The following is an 18,332-nucleotide window of genomic DNA, read 5'->3' as shown; positions in this document are numbered from 1 at the left end:
TGCTATAAGTACGGTGATGGCTTACAAGTACAGATCACAGAATCTATTGCATGTGTTGGTAAATGCCTAGTGTTTACCAAAATGAGGAATTTTTAAAATTATGAATCAGTCAAGCAAATATTTAATCCTGTGCTGAAGGCATTTACATATTTCGTTCCTTATTTGTGTGCATTTCCCAAATACCTATTATTCAACAAGATTTGTTTACAAAGCAGTAATGACAAAATCAAGATGAAGAGAAATAAGAATATCTAGATAAAGATAAAGACAACTCCTTGAAGTGAGAACTACCACAGCTGCCAGAAGTGAGCTGTCACTTCAGCGATGTGCATTCGAGCAGCCAGACAAAACCGTTAAAAAAGGGTCAAGAGTTATGCTCAGGACCACCTGCCCCGTATTCAAAAGGGAGTGAATCACGGAGGGCATCTGAAAAGCCATAATAAAACAGGGACTCCACTTCACATCAGAGGACCCTGGGGATATGCAAGTGTTCCTTGGAGGAAAAGAAAATTATCTACAGTTTGTGTGTATAGACACACACACACACACACACACACACACACACACACACACACACAGACCCTATAAGGAAGAAGAGGTTATGATACCAAAAGAGAAAGTGAAAGAGTTAAGTTCTATGGAATCACATAAAAAATTTTTTATCAGAAAAAAGGAAATGCTCAGAGCAATCTAAAGCATTACTTTGTGTATTGCTATCTATAATCATTTGAGAAATCTTCCACACTACTTTGTTATAATACATAAATTAATTTATCTCACCTGGTTTAAAAGTAATCAAACAGGAGCGATTAGTACAAGTACCTTCTGGGAAAACTAGTATCTTGGGAGAAAAGGAATAGATTTAATATTTCAGTCTAATGAATAGATTACCTCTTATTCGCTTTCTTATGACTTCACAAACAGCTGCAAACGCTTCGAAAACAAAAATGAAATAAAAAGCTAACACTTGATTCTACTGAAAGCTTGAATCAGATTATTCAATTTTCTTCTAAGAGAAATACAGTTTGGCCATTTAGGTTCTTAGAAAATGAATTTAAGCTTTGAATGGAGAATATGCTTAATTTACAAACATACTACATTTTTCTGAATGATGTTTTTACCAATGATCTGAATAAATTTAAAAGAAATACGGAGGCTATAAGTCTTGGTCAAAGAATACACTAGGCAAATCATATTAAATTCCCTCCTTGCAGCTACACATCCTTACCCAAATAACCACCTACTTTGTCTCGGTTTTCCCATTAAATGATGTTCACTCCCACCAGAGTCCACAGAGGTCTTGAAGACAAAGTAGCAAATGGCTTTGTGCTGACCTGACTTGGCCGATGGATGGAATACAACTTGTTATCTGTTTTTTGAGGATGTGTTTTAGCTTTTAACATATCTCTTTATATTTTCCATGCAGAAAACATGGAGTATGATTAGTTTCTTCATTAACCAACTAGATGGCAGCTTGGTTTTCTGAAGCTTTTAAAATTTAGTTATGAGCCAAGTGCTAAGAACATGAAATAAAAGTAAAATTCTTGCACTCGACGCAGTTAGTAATATGTATTTTATAACAGAGAGGGAAAAGATTATTGAGTTAAATTGCTATAATTACAGGTTATTTCTAAAATAAAAATTATTATACATGCGGTGTGATTCCATCCTCCAAACTAAAAAATGGGTTTCCTATGAAAGATATAATGTTGTATTCAATGGAAATTCTACAGCTTCATCACTAACTAGGAGCAGCCATGGAATGAACCATAAAACCTCAGAGCTGGAAGGGGCATTAGTTCACCCAGCAACAGTAATGTTGGAATGTTTTCTACAATAACCCCATCCGCCCACTCCCGCCCTGGAATAGCGGTTGCTCAGCCAATGCCAGAAAATAGTTCTAGAGATCCCAAAGCAAGACTATTCTTCCTCTGGACAGAAAGAAAGTTCTTCCTCAAAACAACCAAAATGAGGTGAAATCTACCTTTCACCTCCCACCTACTTATTGTAGATATACTTTTTGATCCAAAGAGAAAAATCAAACCCTAATTACAAATGCTATTCTTCTCAATCACTGTTTAAATCGTTCCTCAGAAGCCTTGGTTTCTAAAGCCTCATGGTCAGCCACACTCCTTTGGTACTTTAGCATCTGCATGTCCTCTGCAGGGCCATCAGTGTGCTAGAGGTCACCTGTTGTCATCTGGACAAAGATCAAGGGACATTACCATGCAATAAATACTGCCCTTCCTAATCCTCAGCCAGCACTGTGAGGAAGGGCTGCAGAGACGGTGAGGGCTGACCAAGCCTTATGGGTGATTTTGATACACCTTGTGAACTGAGAAGCACCATCTAAATATACTTCAGAAAAGATGAAAGAGTTGGTGGGGCACAGTGGTGCACACCTGTAATCCCAGTGACTCTGGAGGCTGAGGCAGAATCACGAGTTCAAAGCCAGCCTCAGTAAAAGTGAGGCACTCAGCAACTCAGTGAGACCCTGTCTCTAAATAAAATACAAAACAGGGCTGGGGATGGGGCTCAGTGGTTGAGTGCCCCTGAATTCAATTCCTAGTACCCCAAAAAAGAAAAGATGAAAGATCTGCACCATTTTTTCAGTGAACCCAACATACTGTTGAATATAATGGGGCTTTAGAATTTCATACTCTAAATTATATGATATAGTCATATTAATTCATGGTGATTAAATTCAGAGATAGAAAAATCACGTTTTATGATGGGGAAGTAGAAATTGGCTGAAGAGTGTGGCAGATAACAAGGATAACACAGTGAAGTCCATGAAGGAGCTCACGCAGAGGAGGACTTCTGATTACTCACTAGTTCATTCACTCTGCATCCATCGTGCTGAAGACACCTGGTGTGGGTGTCCACAGATGTCAGCATCTGTGGATCCCCCCAAGAAAGTCTACAGATGGGGAGTCAACTCAACATGGCTAAATGGCCACCGACTGCCTTTTACCTGGGGCCACTCCCCTCCGGAGGTCGCTCGCTTTATTATTTCATTTATTGTGTTCTTTCGGGAATCCGGATCCACACGGGACACCAACACTGGCTGCACGGCCCGTAAGAGACCTTTAAGATGAACAAAAAATCCAACCAAGCATTTTTTTGACTAAAGCCAGCATAGCAACAGTATAGGATAAAACATAAGACAAATTTTATGGAAAACTAAAATGATGGCAAAGAAAAAACTAAAAAATACTGCAAAGTTTATTAGAACTTAGTTTCTAATTTCAAAAAGAGAGGTGGACCGTTATGTCTAAAAAGATCTCATGGGCTGGGGCTGTGGCTCAGTGGCAGAGCACTTGCCTAGGTGTGAGGCACTGGGTTCAATTCTCAGCACCACATAAAAAATAAATAAATAAAATAAAGGTATTCTGCCCATCTACAACTACAAAAATTTTTTTTTTTTTACAAATTTCATTAATGTAACAGAAGTACACGGAGAACGGATAATATGAAAAGAGGCAAATACAATTTTTCTCCCCAGTGGTCTTCTGCCTCGACAGACATTAAACCTTTGGAATATTCAAGATTGTCGTGTTGAATTTTAGGAATATTTTGAAAAATGATCATCTAAATTCACAGTGCATATAAGTAGAAGGCAACTTTACACATTTTACTGAAATTTTCAAAAAGTCAGTGTTCTCGACAGCTTCCAACCACACACAAAATAAGCCTCCATTTAGCAAAAGCTCACTGCTACACACTTTCCAGGAAGATAAAAACACATTACATAAAGCACGGTGGTTACAGTCAAGAAACAAAGTGCCTGGGCTGAAGGACACAGCTTCTAGGACTGCTACCACTTCTGCAGAGCACAGGGGCCACCCGCACCCCCTCTCCCTTGTCACCTGAGAGAGAATCCTGGACCACTGGGAGCTGTGACTTGGAGACTGATTCCTTAGGGAGGGACCAAAGTATCTGATGGAAAAACACTTCACTTGCTTCATTATTTCTTACGGCAGGAAGTGCTGACTGTTCCTCACCATGATTTTCAGAGGTCCCTCATGGAGACTCCCAGGGTAACCAGGAAGAAAACAGAGTTTGGAGAAAAGACTCCGTACGCCTACCAGCCTAACACCCTGAACAGAAATTCATGAAAAAGCACGTAAACTGTGCATTGGTTCAATTCTCTCTCAAATAACTAAATAAATAAAACAAAACAAAAAACAAGAATCAGCATGTCCAGTATTTGAACACTGGTCTTCCCCAGCCATAAATAAGAACAAGACAGGATGACACGATAATAAAAATAGGTATTAAAAAGAATGATGAGGCTATAGATTAATAAAGTCTAGCCTTTTTTCATAAATTCATTCTTTCCACATAGGACCTAATTATAAGAAGAAGAAATATGTTGAAATATTTTAAAGTTTTTTAAAAAAATTTATCAAAGAACCCCCAATATGATTATTTTAATTTCAAGCATAAGCATGAAAATATTTCATCTGTTACCTCTCAAGTACTTACTGCCAATCATAGGGATCTGGACAGTTTCATACCGAGACACCAACGAAGGCAGTCCAGACACAATACAGGCAATCCCATCAAAGAAGGACGAATGAGGGGCGACAACAAAAATGGGTGCTTCCAAGGCGCTCGCAGGCTTTCCTTTCACACTCACTTTAAATCCCATGGAAAAGTAGAGGGCGTAACCCAGATACCTCAAAACCAAGTGAGTAACTGTCCTTTGAAAATAAATGCAGAAAAGACATAATTAGCTTTGCTGATCGAAGTTAAGCAGCATGGCTTCACTCTAAAATACAAGAAAAAAGAAACGTGTCAAAGAATTGCATTTTAAAATATAAGCTCAGGAGACGAATAGCTAACACTTACAGGGAACTCTTACTGTAGGTGCCAGTCACTATCCTTGGCCTAATCTATTGAAAAGTAGGTATTATTTGTTTCTATCCCAATTTTACAGGTGACAATAGTGAGGCATGGAGAAGTAATTTGCCCCAGGATATGTAGCTATTAAATGTCTCCATTACTCTGTGACTATAAAGTGATAAAAATGAATTTTAGCTGGGTGAGGCAACACACAACTGTAATCCCAGCGTCTTGGGAGGCTGAGGCAGGAGGAACATAAGTTGGAGGTTAGCCTCAGAAACTTACCTAGACCCTAAGCAACTTCATGAGATCCTGTCTCAAAATTAAAAAAAAATAAATAAAAACTGAGGAAGTATCTCAGTGGTAAAGTATACCTGGGTTTAATCCCTACTACAAAAAAATAAATAAAATTTATTTTTAATTAACATGTTCCCCACTGAGACAACCAAATCAGTACTGCCCTTCAAAAGTAGCCAACTCAGGAATCTCTATTTGTGTCATGAAATTACTGCCATCTCCTCAGCACTTTTAGACCCTTCACCTGAATTTGTCCTCAGAATTACTTTAGGAATAATTTTTAGAAGCAAATCTCATCTGCATCGATTAGCCCTTTGACATCATCATGAATCTTCAGAAGTAGGGGTTGGGGACATAGCTCGTGACAGAGTGCTTGCTGAAATGCTGGAAGGCCCTGGCTTTGCTCCCCAGCAACCCCCATGCTTCAGGAAATAAATTTGTATCTTGAAAACAACTTCAGAAATGAATTTACCATCTTACTTCCATGGACCAGAGAAGCACCTAAGGGATTCCAGAAATCTAGTTGTTTATTTTTTAAAATTAGCCATTGGAGACTAATTTTCATTAAAATCCTGCCTGGGCCCATGGTGGACACCCAAGACAGGTAAGAGAAATCTCCAACTTGATAAGCTTGCCGGAGGAGGAAACCCAAGCAGATTCCCAGGAGCACAAACACAGACTGGAGATTTTCGTAAACGAATTAAGCATATAGCTTTTCATGACAAAATAAAATATGCACAGTTGTCCCTTGGTATCCGTGGGCAACCCTTGTGGATAAAAAGTCTTCAAATGCTCATGCCTTTTAAATAATATGGTGTGTAATAATATCTGCGTATAACCTTGACTTTAAATTGCCTCAGCCTATTTGTAAGATCTAATCCATGTAATTGCTACGTAAATAGGTAGTAAACTGCATTGTATAGGGAATAATAACAAGCAAAAGAGTCTGCACTTGTTCAGTACAGATGTGTTTTTCCGATATCTTTGATCCACCATTGGTTGAATCTGCAGATGTGGAGGGGTGACTGCATACTGCTTGCAAGGTATCTAAGGAGAGCAATCAAAAATGGGCTTCTGACCTACGCCAACTTTCTGGTAATAATACAGTGAGGAATTATCAGCACCTAGCCTCTGAGGAAGTCTGCGACTTTTATTTCTTAGCAAGAAGTGAGACACAGAAAACCAAAGTACTTTTCCAAAGAGCTCCGGAAATAACACAGCTCTCCTCTTCCCCTTTAGTTTGGACAGGAAATCTCTATTCACACACGGGTATGAAGTGCACCCCTTCACCAACTTTCAAACATTTCCAAGTATTCCTATTCGGCGCCATTAGACACTGACATTTAAATGTTTTAAACATTAAAGTCTGAGGCCACATAGTAACTTCAACACTGCCTGTTTGAGGGGAGTTAGTGAAAACTATTTTCTACTATTTTTTATATTTTCTTTCTGGATTCTGAAGGCTACTTCTCCCATCCTCCTAGGCTTACATAAGCCACTAACAATAGAAACCAAAGAGATAATCTGAAAAAAAAATTGGAGAGTCATGAAAAACATCCCTTGAAGTGCTGTCTTCTCCTGCACAACCTTGAGTTATGACACAGAGCACCATGATCTGCCAGCACGGGGTCCATCTCCACTTCAAACCAGCCTCGTGTTTGCTATTGACATTAGTTCACTAGGACATGCACTGAACAGAAAACTGCACATCCTTAAAAGTTTCTAGAACAGTAATTCTCAACATTTTTGGAGGACGTATCCACATTTGAGATTTGGATTAAGGAACATATCCTTGTGTGATGGGGAAGGAAAATTGATGCAAAATTTCAAGAGAGTTCGCTAGTGTCCTAAAACAGATCTATGGATTTGGAATCCACATCAGGAAGCCCCATGTTGATGACACACAGGTGGCGACCATTTGGCTCTGCCCAACACAAATGAACGGAACGTTCATCAGCAGCTTCATTCATTAGGATTAGTCTGTTCTCTGATGCCAACCTAACTGTGGCAGAATGGAAGTCTAACATAAAATGTTAACATCTGGAAGAGTTAGACTGCATTAATGATTAAGCTGTATTAATGATAATCACTAAAGAAACTAAGGAAAAATAATATAATTGATACACTTATATGTCCCTGCAGAAAGCATTTTGTTACTATGGGGAGACCAAAGCAGTTGTGAAAATAGGAAAAGCAAAATATAGCAAACTAATTTACAGTTGCAATATTTGCAGGTATACTGGTGCTGGGGTTGTAGCTCAGGTGGTAGAGTGCTCACCTGCACATGTAAGGTACTGGGTTTGATCCTCAGCACTGTATAAAAATTAAAAATAAAGAAATATATGCAGGTATACTGATTGACTATCAGAAACAGGGATCTCTCTCTCTCTCTCTTTTTGTACCAGGGATTGAGCTCAGAAGCGCTTAATCACTAAGCCACATCATCCCCAGTACCACCCCGGCCCTTTTTTTCCCCATTTTATTTAGAGACAGGATTTCATTAAGTAGCTTAGGGCCTTTGTAAATTGCTGAGGCTAGCTTTAAACTTGCAATCCTCCTGCCTCAGCCTCCCAAACCACTGGAATTACAGCATGTGCCACTAGGATTATCATTTTGGCAATAATTCAGAAAACAAAGTTTTTTAACATAAGAAAATTATAACGTCAACAGATGATTAACAGAAATGTGTTTGGGCAGTAATTTCTACATAAATTAAGGTCCGTTTTATCAAAGAAATGAATTATTAAATTTGGGTAAGTTAAATAAAAATACTCATCAGTGATTTTTTTGATCATCTGGATCTACCTGACATCTGGACTACATGTTTCTTACCGTCTCCAGTCGGTCACTGGGTAAGTCGGCTTCTCGGGACAGCAAGCTATGAAGGCGGCGGCAAATGGCCAAGATAATAAGAAAAGCAATCCAATCAAAATGAGGCGAAGTGGGAGCAGGATGATTCCAAGAAGGAAAGCCTGAAAGTCAAAGTGGATAAAAACAGATCGAATGACGTCATTTTAACATGTTGCTATGGAGCTGAAACACGCAATAGGAGAGCTTAATGCTATTCATGCATCTACCCACAGATGAACTGGGCACTGTGCTGCCCACATTAGAATGTAAGACAGAGAAGAACAAGCCATGGCGTTTGACCTCACAAAGCCAATCATGTACTGAAGAAATAGTGATGAAAACCTGAAGAGAGCTTGATCTGTACACTGACCAGAGTGAATGGAGAGGCTGAAGGGACAGAGAAAGGGGTGTCTGGGTTGGCAGTCAGGGAAAGCTTCCTGGAGGAGGTGCTGAATGGTCCTGCAAGACAAGCAAGTACTAGCAAGATAAGAGGGAGAAAGTGTTATCTGACAGCTACAGGTTGAAGGAAGAATGTGAATGGAGGCACCAGAGTACGAGAAAGTAAGTGTGCTATTGAATATGCCTGCCGGCCCTAACAATAAGGAGATGGAGGAGGAGAAAATAAAAGAAAAAATAAGTAATGCAAATAAGAACAGCAAATCATACATGAATGCTTCCTACAGGCTCGGGCTGTAAACACTGGCATGTAGTAATTCATTTAACCGCAATCTGATGTCAGAGACAGAAGTGATACAGAGGGTTAAATTAAATTACTTAATAAGATCATATAGTTAGTAAATGGCAGAACCAGGATCTGAACCCAGTTTGGTGGCCTTTGCTTATACCACACTGCCTTTCAAGGGAAATAAATTCTCCTTAGGTATAATGCACTGTCTTTTTTTTTTTCACATAAAAAATTACACTATCTAACAGTGCCTCTTTCTATCTCTACTAGCTCTTATGTCATCAAATAACTGATAAAAAAATGCAAAAAGTATTCTGGTTACCCGATCTCTGCCAAGCTATTAGAGTGCATGTGTATGTCTGGTTCAAACATACATAAAAGAAAAAGGTCAGGTCTTCACTGTGTAATTCAGTGACCCTGATCTTGATCGGCATATACTCATGTAATTGCCACCCAAGTCAACACATGGAACATACCTACCACTCTGGAAAGCCAGCTTGTGCCTCTTCCAGTCCCTGCCTATGCTCTTGGGCAACAGAGGATGAATTTCTGTCACCACAGCTTAGACTGATGTATTGTTGAATGTCACACAAATGGAATCATGCGACGTAACCTTATTTAAGGTTAAATAAGGTTTAACATATTTAACATATTTCCACTTAACATATTTCTTGGTTCAACTCTGTTGTTTTGCATAACAATAATTCATTCTTTTGGACTGCAGAGTATTATCCCACTGTATAACCCTTTGATGATCTATTCACTGATAAAGCCACTGTGAACACTCTGATACACACCTTTCTGTAAATATATGTCTTCAGTTTTCTAGGAGTGGAATTGCTGAGGCATAGATGTTAATTAACTTTATAAGGAACTAACAGTTTTCCAAAGTAGTTGTATCATTTTAAAGTATCACTGGCAGTGTGTGAGAATTACATTGCTGTATATCCTGGCCAATCATTGTTGTTAGTAGTTTTTTGAAAAATCAACTTGTTAAGGGACAATTTTATGTCTTTTACATAAAATTAAAGACATCTCTTTTAAACTCTATATATTATGAGTTTATCAAGAGCATAGACCTATGAGTATGAATTAATATAATCTATTCATTCATCTATCCTTCTGTCGACACCCAACTGTCTAATTAGTGTTATTTTGAAATAAATCTTGAAATCAGGTTGTATGTGACATACAACTTTTTCTGCTTCAACATTTTTTGGGGAGTAAGGTGCTCTAGATCCTTTACACTTCCACATAAATTGCAGAATTAATTTATCAGCTTGCCAGACAAAATCAAATCTGTTAGGATTTTTATTGGGATTTCAATAAATCTATAGACAAATCTGGAAGGAACTGTCCTCTTAATAACATTGGTTCTGACGGTTCATAAACATGATTTATTTTTCCACTTACATGAGTCTTCATTAATTTCTTACAGCAATATTTTGTTGTTTTCAGTGTAGTAGTTTTACAAGGTCTTGGTTAAAAGCATTAAGTATGTAAGGTCATTTTATTGTTATTATTGTTATTGTTATTATACACATGATTATTTAATTTCATTTTACAACTGTATCCTCGTAGGGTATAGACATAAAATTGATTTTATTTCCTATGACCTAGCCAACTTGATTTATTAGTTCTAGAGGTTAGTTGTTTTGTAGATTCCTTAGAAAAGTTCTTCATACACAACCATGTGCTCATCTCTGAATAAAGACAGGTGTACACTTTTCTTTCTGGTCTATATGCTTTCTTTACTTTTTCTTGTCTTATTGCACTGACTAGCATCCCTAGTTCAGTGCTGAATAGAAATGGTGAACAAGATAATTGCCTTGTTCCCAACCTTTGGGGAAACCATTATATTAATAGGAAGTACTTCATAAATATCCTGTATTAGGTTAAAAGTTTCCTTTTATTCCTCCTTTATTGAGAACATTTTTTATTATCATCAGTGGGTGTTGAATTTTATCAAGTGAGCAACAAAATTTCTGTATCTGAGAAGATCATAGATTTTTACTATATATTCTGCTAACAAGGTAAATTACACTGAAATTGAAATTTTGGTATGTTAAATTAACCTTGGATTACTGAGACAAATCAAACTTGGCATATATGTGATATATTATACTTCCCAAATATTGTTGTATTTGACCTGATTTTGTTAAGAGATCTTATATCTAAAACCATGAGAGATATTGGTCTATAATTTTCTTTTCTTGTAATATCTTTTTCAGATTTTGGTACTGAGGTGATGCTAACCACATAAAACTTGTTGGGAAGTATTCCACCCTTCTCTACTTTCTGAAAGAACTTGTGTAAGTGTTTTATTGTGCTCTTAAAAGTCTGACAGAATTTATAAAGTGAAATAATCTTGGCAAGGAGTTTTCTTTAAATGTGTGTGTGTAATTCAAATTCTTTCATAAAGATCTAGTCATATTTTCTAGTTCTTCTATTCATTTTGTTGTACTGGATGGATTCTTGTCCTTTCCTACATGTTTCAAGTTTTGATAATAATCTCTTAATAGTCATTTAATCTGTAATTAAATATGTTTTTTTTCATTCCTGATACTGGTAATTTGTATTTTCGCATTCATCAGTCTTGGTGGGGATATAACAATTTTCTTAACTTATTCTATTTTATTAGTATACCAACCAAACATTTGAATTAGTTGACTTTCTTTGTGGTTTGCTTTCAATTTCATCTCTTGTATTCATGTTCTTGCTTTGAGTTACTTCTTGTGTAATTTATCATCCTTCTAGCTTCTGGAAGTGAGAACTTAGAATCATTACTTTTAAAACTGTAATTTTATTTAAATCTGTTCATTTACCTCTGTACATTGCTTTCCCTGAAACCCATAATTTTGGTATTTTGGATTTTCATTTTCTATTTAGTTTAAAACATTTTTAAATTTTCATTGGTGATTTCTTTTTTGACCCAGGAACTCTTTTAAAGTGTTCAGTTCGATGTCTAATTATGTGGGCAGCTGTAATGTTAAACAAGTGCCTCTGATGGTTTTTCAAAACACACTTGAGAAAAGGCTGTGCTGGATGAGCCCCACTGCAGGTCCAAAGAAGCCTTGCAAATGGAGTCATGCAGGCAGCCACCAGCCAGGGCAGATGATGACATTTCTCTGGGAATGGTTCTCTGATGGAGTCCCAACCTTATTCTTTTCCCTGTAACCACCACAGGGGAGGCATGGTTAGCACGTGTGATCAGCTTCTTTAACCCTCTAGTTTTTCCTTCCTTCCAGAATCCCTGAAGGCTCTTGTGCAAATACAGTTTAGGGATCTGCTGAGAATGCAGGAGGAATTTACATGCCAATTAAGGGGCTCCTTCCTCTCTAGCTTCCTCCTTTCTGGTACTTCCTTCCTCAATTTCCAGTCACTCTGACTGCCATGAACTCTGTTCTCTGTCCTCTCTCACAAAAGACCTATAAGTCTGAAGCTTTCTACCAATCCCTCCCATGATTATCAAGAGAGAATCCTGGGGAAAAAAAAGAGGGGACACAGGGAAATTTCACATAGTATAGGAACAAATCTCCTCCAGTTTCTCTCTCTTTTTTTTTTTTTCCTCCAGAGTACCTTTATATAGTTTCTTATAGTCTGATGAGGACTAATCATTGTAATCTATGAGAAGATTTGTCCAGTTTAAGCTACTACTACTCCACCATCCCTGGGACCAGAACTAACCCTGTTAAATTTCTTCACCTGAAAAACTGACTTATGAATACAGTAAAACTTAGCTATCATTCTATTTTCTGTAAGATAAATTATGAATAAGCAAGACGTGGAGGAGCTCCAGAACTATTACTAGGAGAGATCTTGTTTGGCCTTTATTGCACTAACACATGGAATTATATATTTTGTACTTGTTTTTTTAACTTTCTCAGTGAAACATAAGCGTTAGATGAGCAGGCCCTATTTCTGTAGCTCACTGCTATATCCTCAGATATTAGTACTGCACCTAGTAGAGGCATTCAACAAATATTTTTGTTCTGAATGAATGGCCCCCAAATTACAACCAAAAACTCATTTCAATTCTGCTCTCAATTGAGGACATAAAAAGGAAGCTACTTTTTTTCCCATGCCACAAAATAACAAACTCTTAAGTAGTCAAAAAATGGACCAGGGATGGAATTAAGCCCTATAATGAGTTCCCAAAGTGACAACAGTTCTTAAGTAAGACACTAGTCATCATTCATTGTCTGATTTGAATCTGAGTGAATCCTCTTAGGTATTAATTTGTCATTCTTGAATGAAAGTATGTCCATCCTTTAAAATAAATAATACAGACAACACTGTTCTCAGTCATTACTCTTTGCTGGCTAAGGTTGTGGCTCAGTGGTTAAGTGTCTCCGGGTTCAATCTCCCACACCAAAAAAATTAAATAAAAATAAAAATAATTTTTTTTCATCTTTACCCAGAACATTCAAGCCATTCCAACATCTTTGGTATCATTCATCAAGAGAGATTTTAAAAATTTAATAATCAGACCATGTTCAACTCATTCAATCTAAGTAAATTTTAATAATATATATAATTTATAGACAACTAATAGCATAATGATCAATATTAAGATCAGCATACATTACGTCACTTAATTCTAACCTTCCTTTGAGGTTTATTATTTCAATTTAATAGAAGAGTAGTTCAGGGAGATTAAGTGACTTGGCCAAGTCACAAATACCGAAGTCTTCTAAGACTAGTGCCTCTCAATCTACTACAGCTCTTATAAGAGTCCTTTCAAAGCATTCTAAACAGTCACAGACCAGGTGATTAAAAACAGACAACAACAACAACAACACACACCAAAATTAGTAATCTACTGTAGATGCTATACAAATATTTATAAGTACGCCACATTGAATCTTGCTCCAAAATAGGAAGCCAACAGGTGAACATACTTTCCATTTACATATGACTGATCTGACTAAATTTAATCCTGAATGGTCAATATATTTAGAAGTGCTACAGTCATGTCAAGCTACCAAGGGAACATCTGTCCATTTAAAGACACAGATCAACTTTTCAAACTAGTTTCTTTACAAGGAGGTGTTACTATAACTCTTCCTTTCTCTTCCTCTCTCATACTCTTTTCAACCAGACATCTACCTCCCATTATCCTACCATCCCATAAGCTTAGCTCAGCACTAAACCTGCCCTCACAGGACAGCACAGTAGTCTCAGCTGTGCATACAAAAATAATTCAAAATTACACTCCTTCAATCCAAAGTAATGAAATCTGTGAGACAGACAGGGAAAGAAAATAAAAATAAAAAAATTGTTCCCCTGCAGGACACACAGGACACACAGGACAAGTATATCTTGCAGAGTCTATCTTATTCTTCAATCAATAATCTCACCAAGAGGAAGTCCAAAAAAGCGAGACTGCGTAAAAGCAGTCCTTTTTCAGATAAGGGAAGGAAAGCAAACTTCCTTTGTGGGAACAGCTACTTTTAACAGTGGCTCCCCCTCATCCTCGAATCTAGGAAAAATGTTTGGGCGAAAGCTGATGGAAGATGGGAAACCCTCAAACGCCCTAAAGGGATACGTCTAATAAGTCACGCCTCTTTCTGGATTCTGGATTTCTGGCCTGGATGTCCCAGCTCAGCTAGATCATTCCAGCCTTACCTGTTCTAACTCCACACCTGTTCTAACTCCCAGCCTTCTCCCTCCTTACTCATCCCAAGGTAAAAGGAAAAACAAAAACAAAAACCCTCCCCCAAGCCCACTCTCCCGAGGTAGGTCTCAAGTCCAATCCAGCCGGATCGCCCAGCTCGGGCAAGGTGGGTCTCCGCCTGCTCAGTCTCTTGGCCTCCAGAGGCTCCTCTCAGACCTGCCTCCTCTGCACCTGCGCTTCTCCCGCCCCCAGCGTCCTCCCCGCGAGACCCGCGGCCCTCGGACGCCCCGGGGGGCTGCCCCCTTTCCCGCAGGCCGCCCCCCTCGGTCACCCGCGCCCGCCGCTCACCTGCAGCAGCCTGGCCGTGCCGAGCCCCGTGTGCTGCACGAAGGGGTTGGGCACCGGCGGCGGGATGAAGGACGCCTGGCGAGGCACCATGGGCGGACGATGCTCTGCGGCCCCGACGCCCGAGCCTGGCACGGTGGCCGCCACCGCCGCCGCCTCGGAGCACCGGTTCATGGCCGAGCTGGGCGTGGGACCCGAGCGCAGAGAAGGAAGCCGAGCTCGCGAGCCAGCACCCCAGCCCAGACCGAGCCGCAGCCCCTCAAGAGTCCCAGCCCGAGGCGCTGCTCGGGGCCCTCTGCGCACGCGCCAAAATTACCTAGGCGCCGGCCGCCCCGCCCCTGGGCTGTGGCCCCGCCTCCCTTAGGTACCTGGCTCCTCCCCTTCAGTAATCTAGCCCCGCCCCCTCGGAGATGACTGCTTTCTTTGAGCAAGATGACTGTGAAGGGTAGCTTTGTAACCTTAATACTCCAACCAGGGACACTTGAGGCGGAGTCCTCTGCTTTAGGGTCAGGCAAATCTGGGGTTTCACTTTGTCTTACTGTTCTGGCCATGAGCTGTGTTCATGATCCTCACTGCCTCCTGTAAATCCAACAATGCTAGGAGCAACACCTTCCCCTGGGCTGTTCCAGCGAGTGAACTGAAATCACTAGGGTGCTTAGCTCTGGTGTAAACCAGTTTGAGTTCCAAGTTTGTAGGCTAATATAGACATTCATACCAGGGAAGGAAAATGCTCCTCATAAATCTTATGGAATGACTGGGGAATGGTTCCCTAGAGGATGTAACAGAGCTGTTACTAGAAAAGGCAAAAACAAGTTGACTTGCACAGTAGATGAGGAACCTGACTGAGAAAAAGGGAACGATTTGGGCGTGGCTCCATTTCAACCTGAGGAAGTACAGGGGCCTGTCTGGATCCTGACGGGTGAGGGCCTGGGGACACAGGGGTTGTTCCAGAACCTGAGACCAAGGGATGGATCTCCAAGCGGCTAGCATGAAAGAATGAAGGTGGCTCTTCTGGGTCTCTTATTTTTCCAAATAAATTTCATGATTGCTCTTTCTATTTCTATGAAGAATGTCATTGGCATTTTAATAGAAATTGCATTAAATATGTATAATGCTTTGGGGAGTAGGGCCACTTTGACAATATTAATTCTGCCTATCCAGGAACATGGGAGATCTTTTCACCTTCTGAGGTTTTCTTCAGTTTCTTTCTTTAGGGTTCTGTAGTTTTCATTGTAGAGGACTTTCACCTCTTTTGTTAGATTGATTCCCAGGTATTTTATTTTATTTGAGGCTATTGTGGATGGGGTAGTTTTTTCTGATTTCTCTTTCAGTGGATTCATTACTAATATATAGGAATGCATTTGATTTACAGCTGTTGATTTTATATCCTGCTCTTTCTGTGCTGAATTCACTTATTCTAGAAGTTTTCTGGTGGAATTTTTTGGGTCTTCTAGATATTGAATCATGTCATCAGCAAATAGTGATAGTTTGAGTTCTTCTTTACCTATTTGTATTCCTTTAATTTCTTTCTTCTGTATAAATGTTCTGGCTAGAGTTTCAAGGGTGATGTTGAATAGAAGTGGTAAAAAAGGATATCCTTGCCTTGTTCCAGTTTTTAGAGGGAATGCTTTCAATTTTTCTCCATTTAGAATGATGCTGGCCTTGGGGTTAGCATAAATAACTTACAATGTTGAGGTATGTTCCTACTATCCCTAGTTTTTCTAGTGTTTTAAACATGAAAGTGTACTGTATTTTGTTAAACACTTTTTTCTGCATCTATTGAGATGATGATATAATTCTTGTTTTTACATCTATTAATATGATGAATTACATTTATTGATTTCCATATGTTGAACCAACCCTACATCCCTGGGATGAATCCCACTTGATCATGGTGCACTATCTTTTTGATATGTTTTTGTATTTGATTTGCCAGAATTTTATTGAGAACTTTTGCATCTATGTTCATCAGGAATATTGGTCTGCAGTTTTCTTTCCTTGATGTATCTTTGTCTGGTTTGGGTATCAGAGTGATATTAGCCTCATAGAATAAGTTGGAAGGGTTCCCTCCTTTTCTATTTCATGGAATACTTTGAGGTGTACTGGTGTTAATTCTTCTTCGAAAGTCTTATAGAACTTGGCTGAGAGCTATAGAAACAAAAACAGCATGGTATTGGCACCAAAATGAACTTATAGACAAATGGGACAGAATAGGGGACACAGAGAATAACCCACATAGATACGGTTATCTCATACTAGACAAAGGTGCCAAAAACATTCACTGGAGAAAAGATAGTCTCTTCAACAAATGGTGCTGGCAAAACTGGAAATTCATATGTAGCAAAATGAAATTAAACCTCTCTCTCTCACCCTGCACAAAAATCAACTCAAAGTAGATCAAAGACTTATGCACTAGAACAGAGACCCTGTGCCTAATAGGAGAAAAAATAGGCCCAAATCTTCACCATGTTGGCCTAGGATCTGACTTCCTTAACAAAACCCCTAAAACACAAGAAGTAAAGTCAAGGATCAATAAATGGGATGGATTCAAACTAAAAAGCCTCTTCTCAGCAAAGCAAACAATCAATAATGTGAGAAGAGAGCCTACAGATTAGGAGAAAATCTTTACCACTTGCACCTCTGATAAAGCATTAATCATTAAGATATATAAAGAACTCAAAACACTTAACACCAAAAAAATAAATAACCCAATCAATAAATAGGCTAAGGAATTGAACAGACACTTCACAGAAGAAATACAATCAGTTGACAAATATATGAAAAAGTGTTCAACATGTCTGGCAATTAGAACAATGCAAATCAAAACTACACTAAAATTTCATCTCAATCCAGTCAGAATGGCAATCATCAAGAATATAGGCAACAATAAATGTTGGCAAGGATGTGGGGGAAAAGGTACACTCATACATTGCTGGTGGGACTGCAATTTGGTGCAACCACTGTGGAAAGCAGTATGGAGATTCCTCAGAAAACTTGGAATGGAACCACCATTTGACCCAGCTATTCCATGCCTCGGCTTATACCCAAAGGACTTAAAATCAGCATACTACAGTAATATATCTACGTCAATGTTTATAGCAGCTCAACTCACAATAGCCAAACTTTGGAACCAGCCTAGTGTCTTTCAATAGATGAATGGATAAAGAAAATGTGGTATATATATTCAATGGAATATTACTCAGCTTTAGAGGAGAATGAAATTATGGCATTTGCCAGTAAATGGATGGAGTTGGAGACTATCATGCTAAGTGAAATAAGCCAATCCCAAAAAACCAAAGGCCGAATGTTTTCTCCAATATGCAGATGCTAATACACAACAAGGGGGACGGGGCACTAGAGAAGAATAGAGTTACCTTAGATTAGGTAGAGGGAAGTGGAGGGAGGGGAGGGGAGAGGATGTGGGGATAGGAAAGGTAGTAGAATGAAACAGACATTATTACTGTATGTAATTATGTGACTACATGACCAATGTGATTCCACTACATGTACACTCAGAAAAATGAGAAATTATATCCCATCTCTGTATGATATATCAAAGTGCATAAATGCATTCTACTGTCATGTATAACTAATTAAGACAAATTTAAAAATTAAAAAAAAAAGAATGAAGATGGCAAACCACTTATCCCTACTGATAAACTCTGTTTGCAGCAGGCAAGGAACCAGGAA

At 38.9% G+C, this 18,332-nt stretch overlaps 1 protein-coding gene across 3 annotated transcripts in view; it reads right to left on the bottom strand.

Annotated features, from left to right (window-relative positions):
• The window catches only part of Lpcat2 (lysophosphatidylcholine acyltransferase 2), a 58,557-nt gene extending 43,605 nt beyond the window's left edge, over positions 1–14,952 (bottom strand). The window contains exons 1-5 of one of the 3 annotated variants that reach the window (XM_021721335.3): positions 14,646–14,952; positions 7,978–8,117; positions 4,474–4,706; positions 2,975–3,087; positions 781–841 (exon numbers count right to left, since the gene is read on the bottom strand). In XM_021721335.3, coding sequence (XP_021577010.1) covers positions 781–841; positions 2,975–3,087; positions 4,474–4,706; positions 7,978–8,117; positions 14,646–14,816 — 718 coding nt within the window. In that variant the 5' untranslated portion in view covers positions 14,817–14,952. The remainder of the gene's footprint in view (positions 1–780; positions 842–2,974; positions 3,088–4,473; positions 4,707–7,977; positions 8,118–14,645) is intronic. The other 2 variants (XM_005318186.5, XM_021721338.3) reach the window with 2 other exon arrangements.
• Between the last annotated feature and the right edge of the window lie 3,380 nt (positions 14,953–18,332).

Source organism: Ictidomys tridecemlineatus, chromosome 15 (genome assembly GCF_052094955.1).
Source record: "Ictidomys tridecemlineatus isolate mIctTri1 chromosome 15, mIctTri1.hap1, whole genome shotgun sequence".
NCBI classification, from domain to species: Eukaryota; Metazoa; Chordata; class Mammalia; order Rodentia; family Sciuridae; genus Ictidomys; species Ictidomys tridecemlineatus.
The sequence above is the reverse complement of the archived record's forward strand: the minus strand, read 5'-3'. Positions and strand labels throughout refer to the sequence as shown.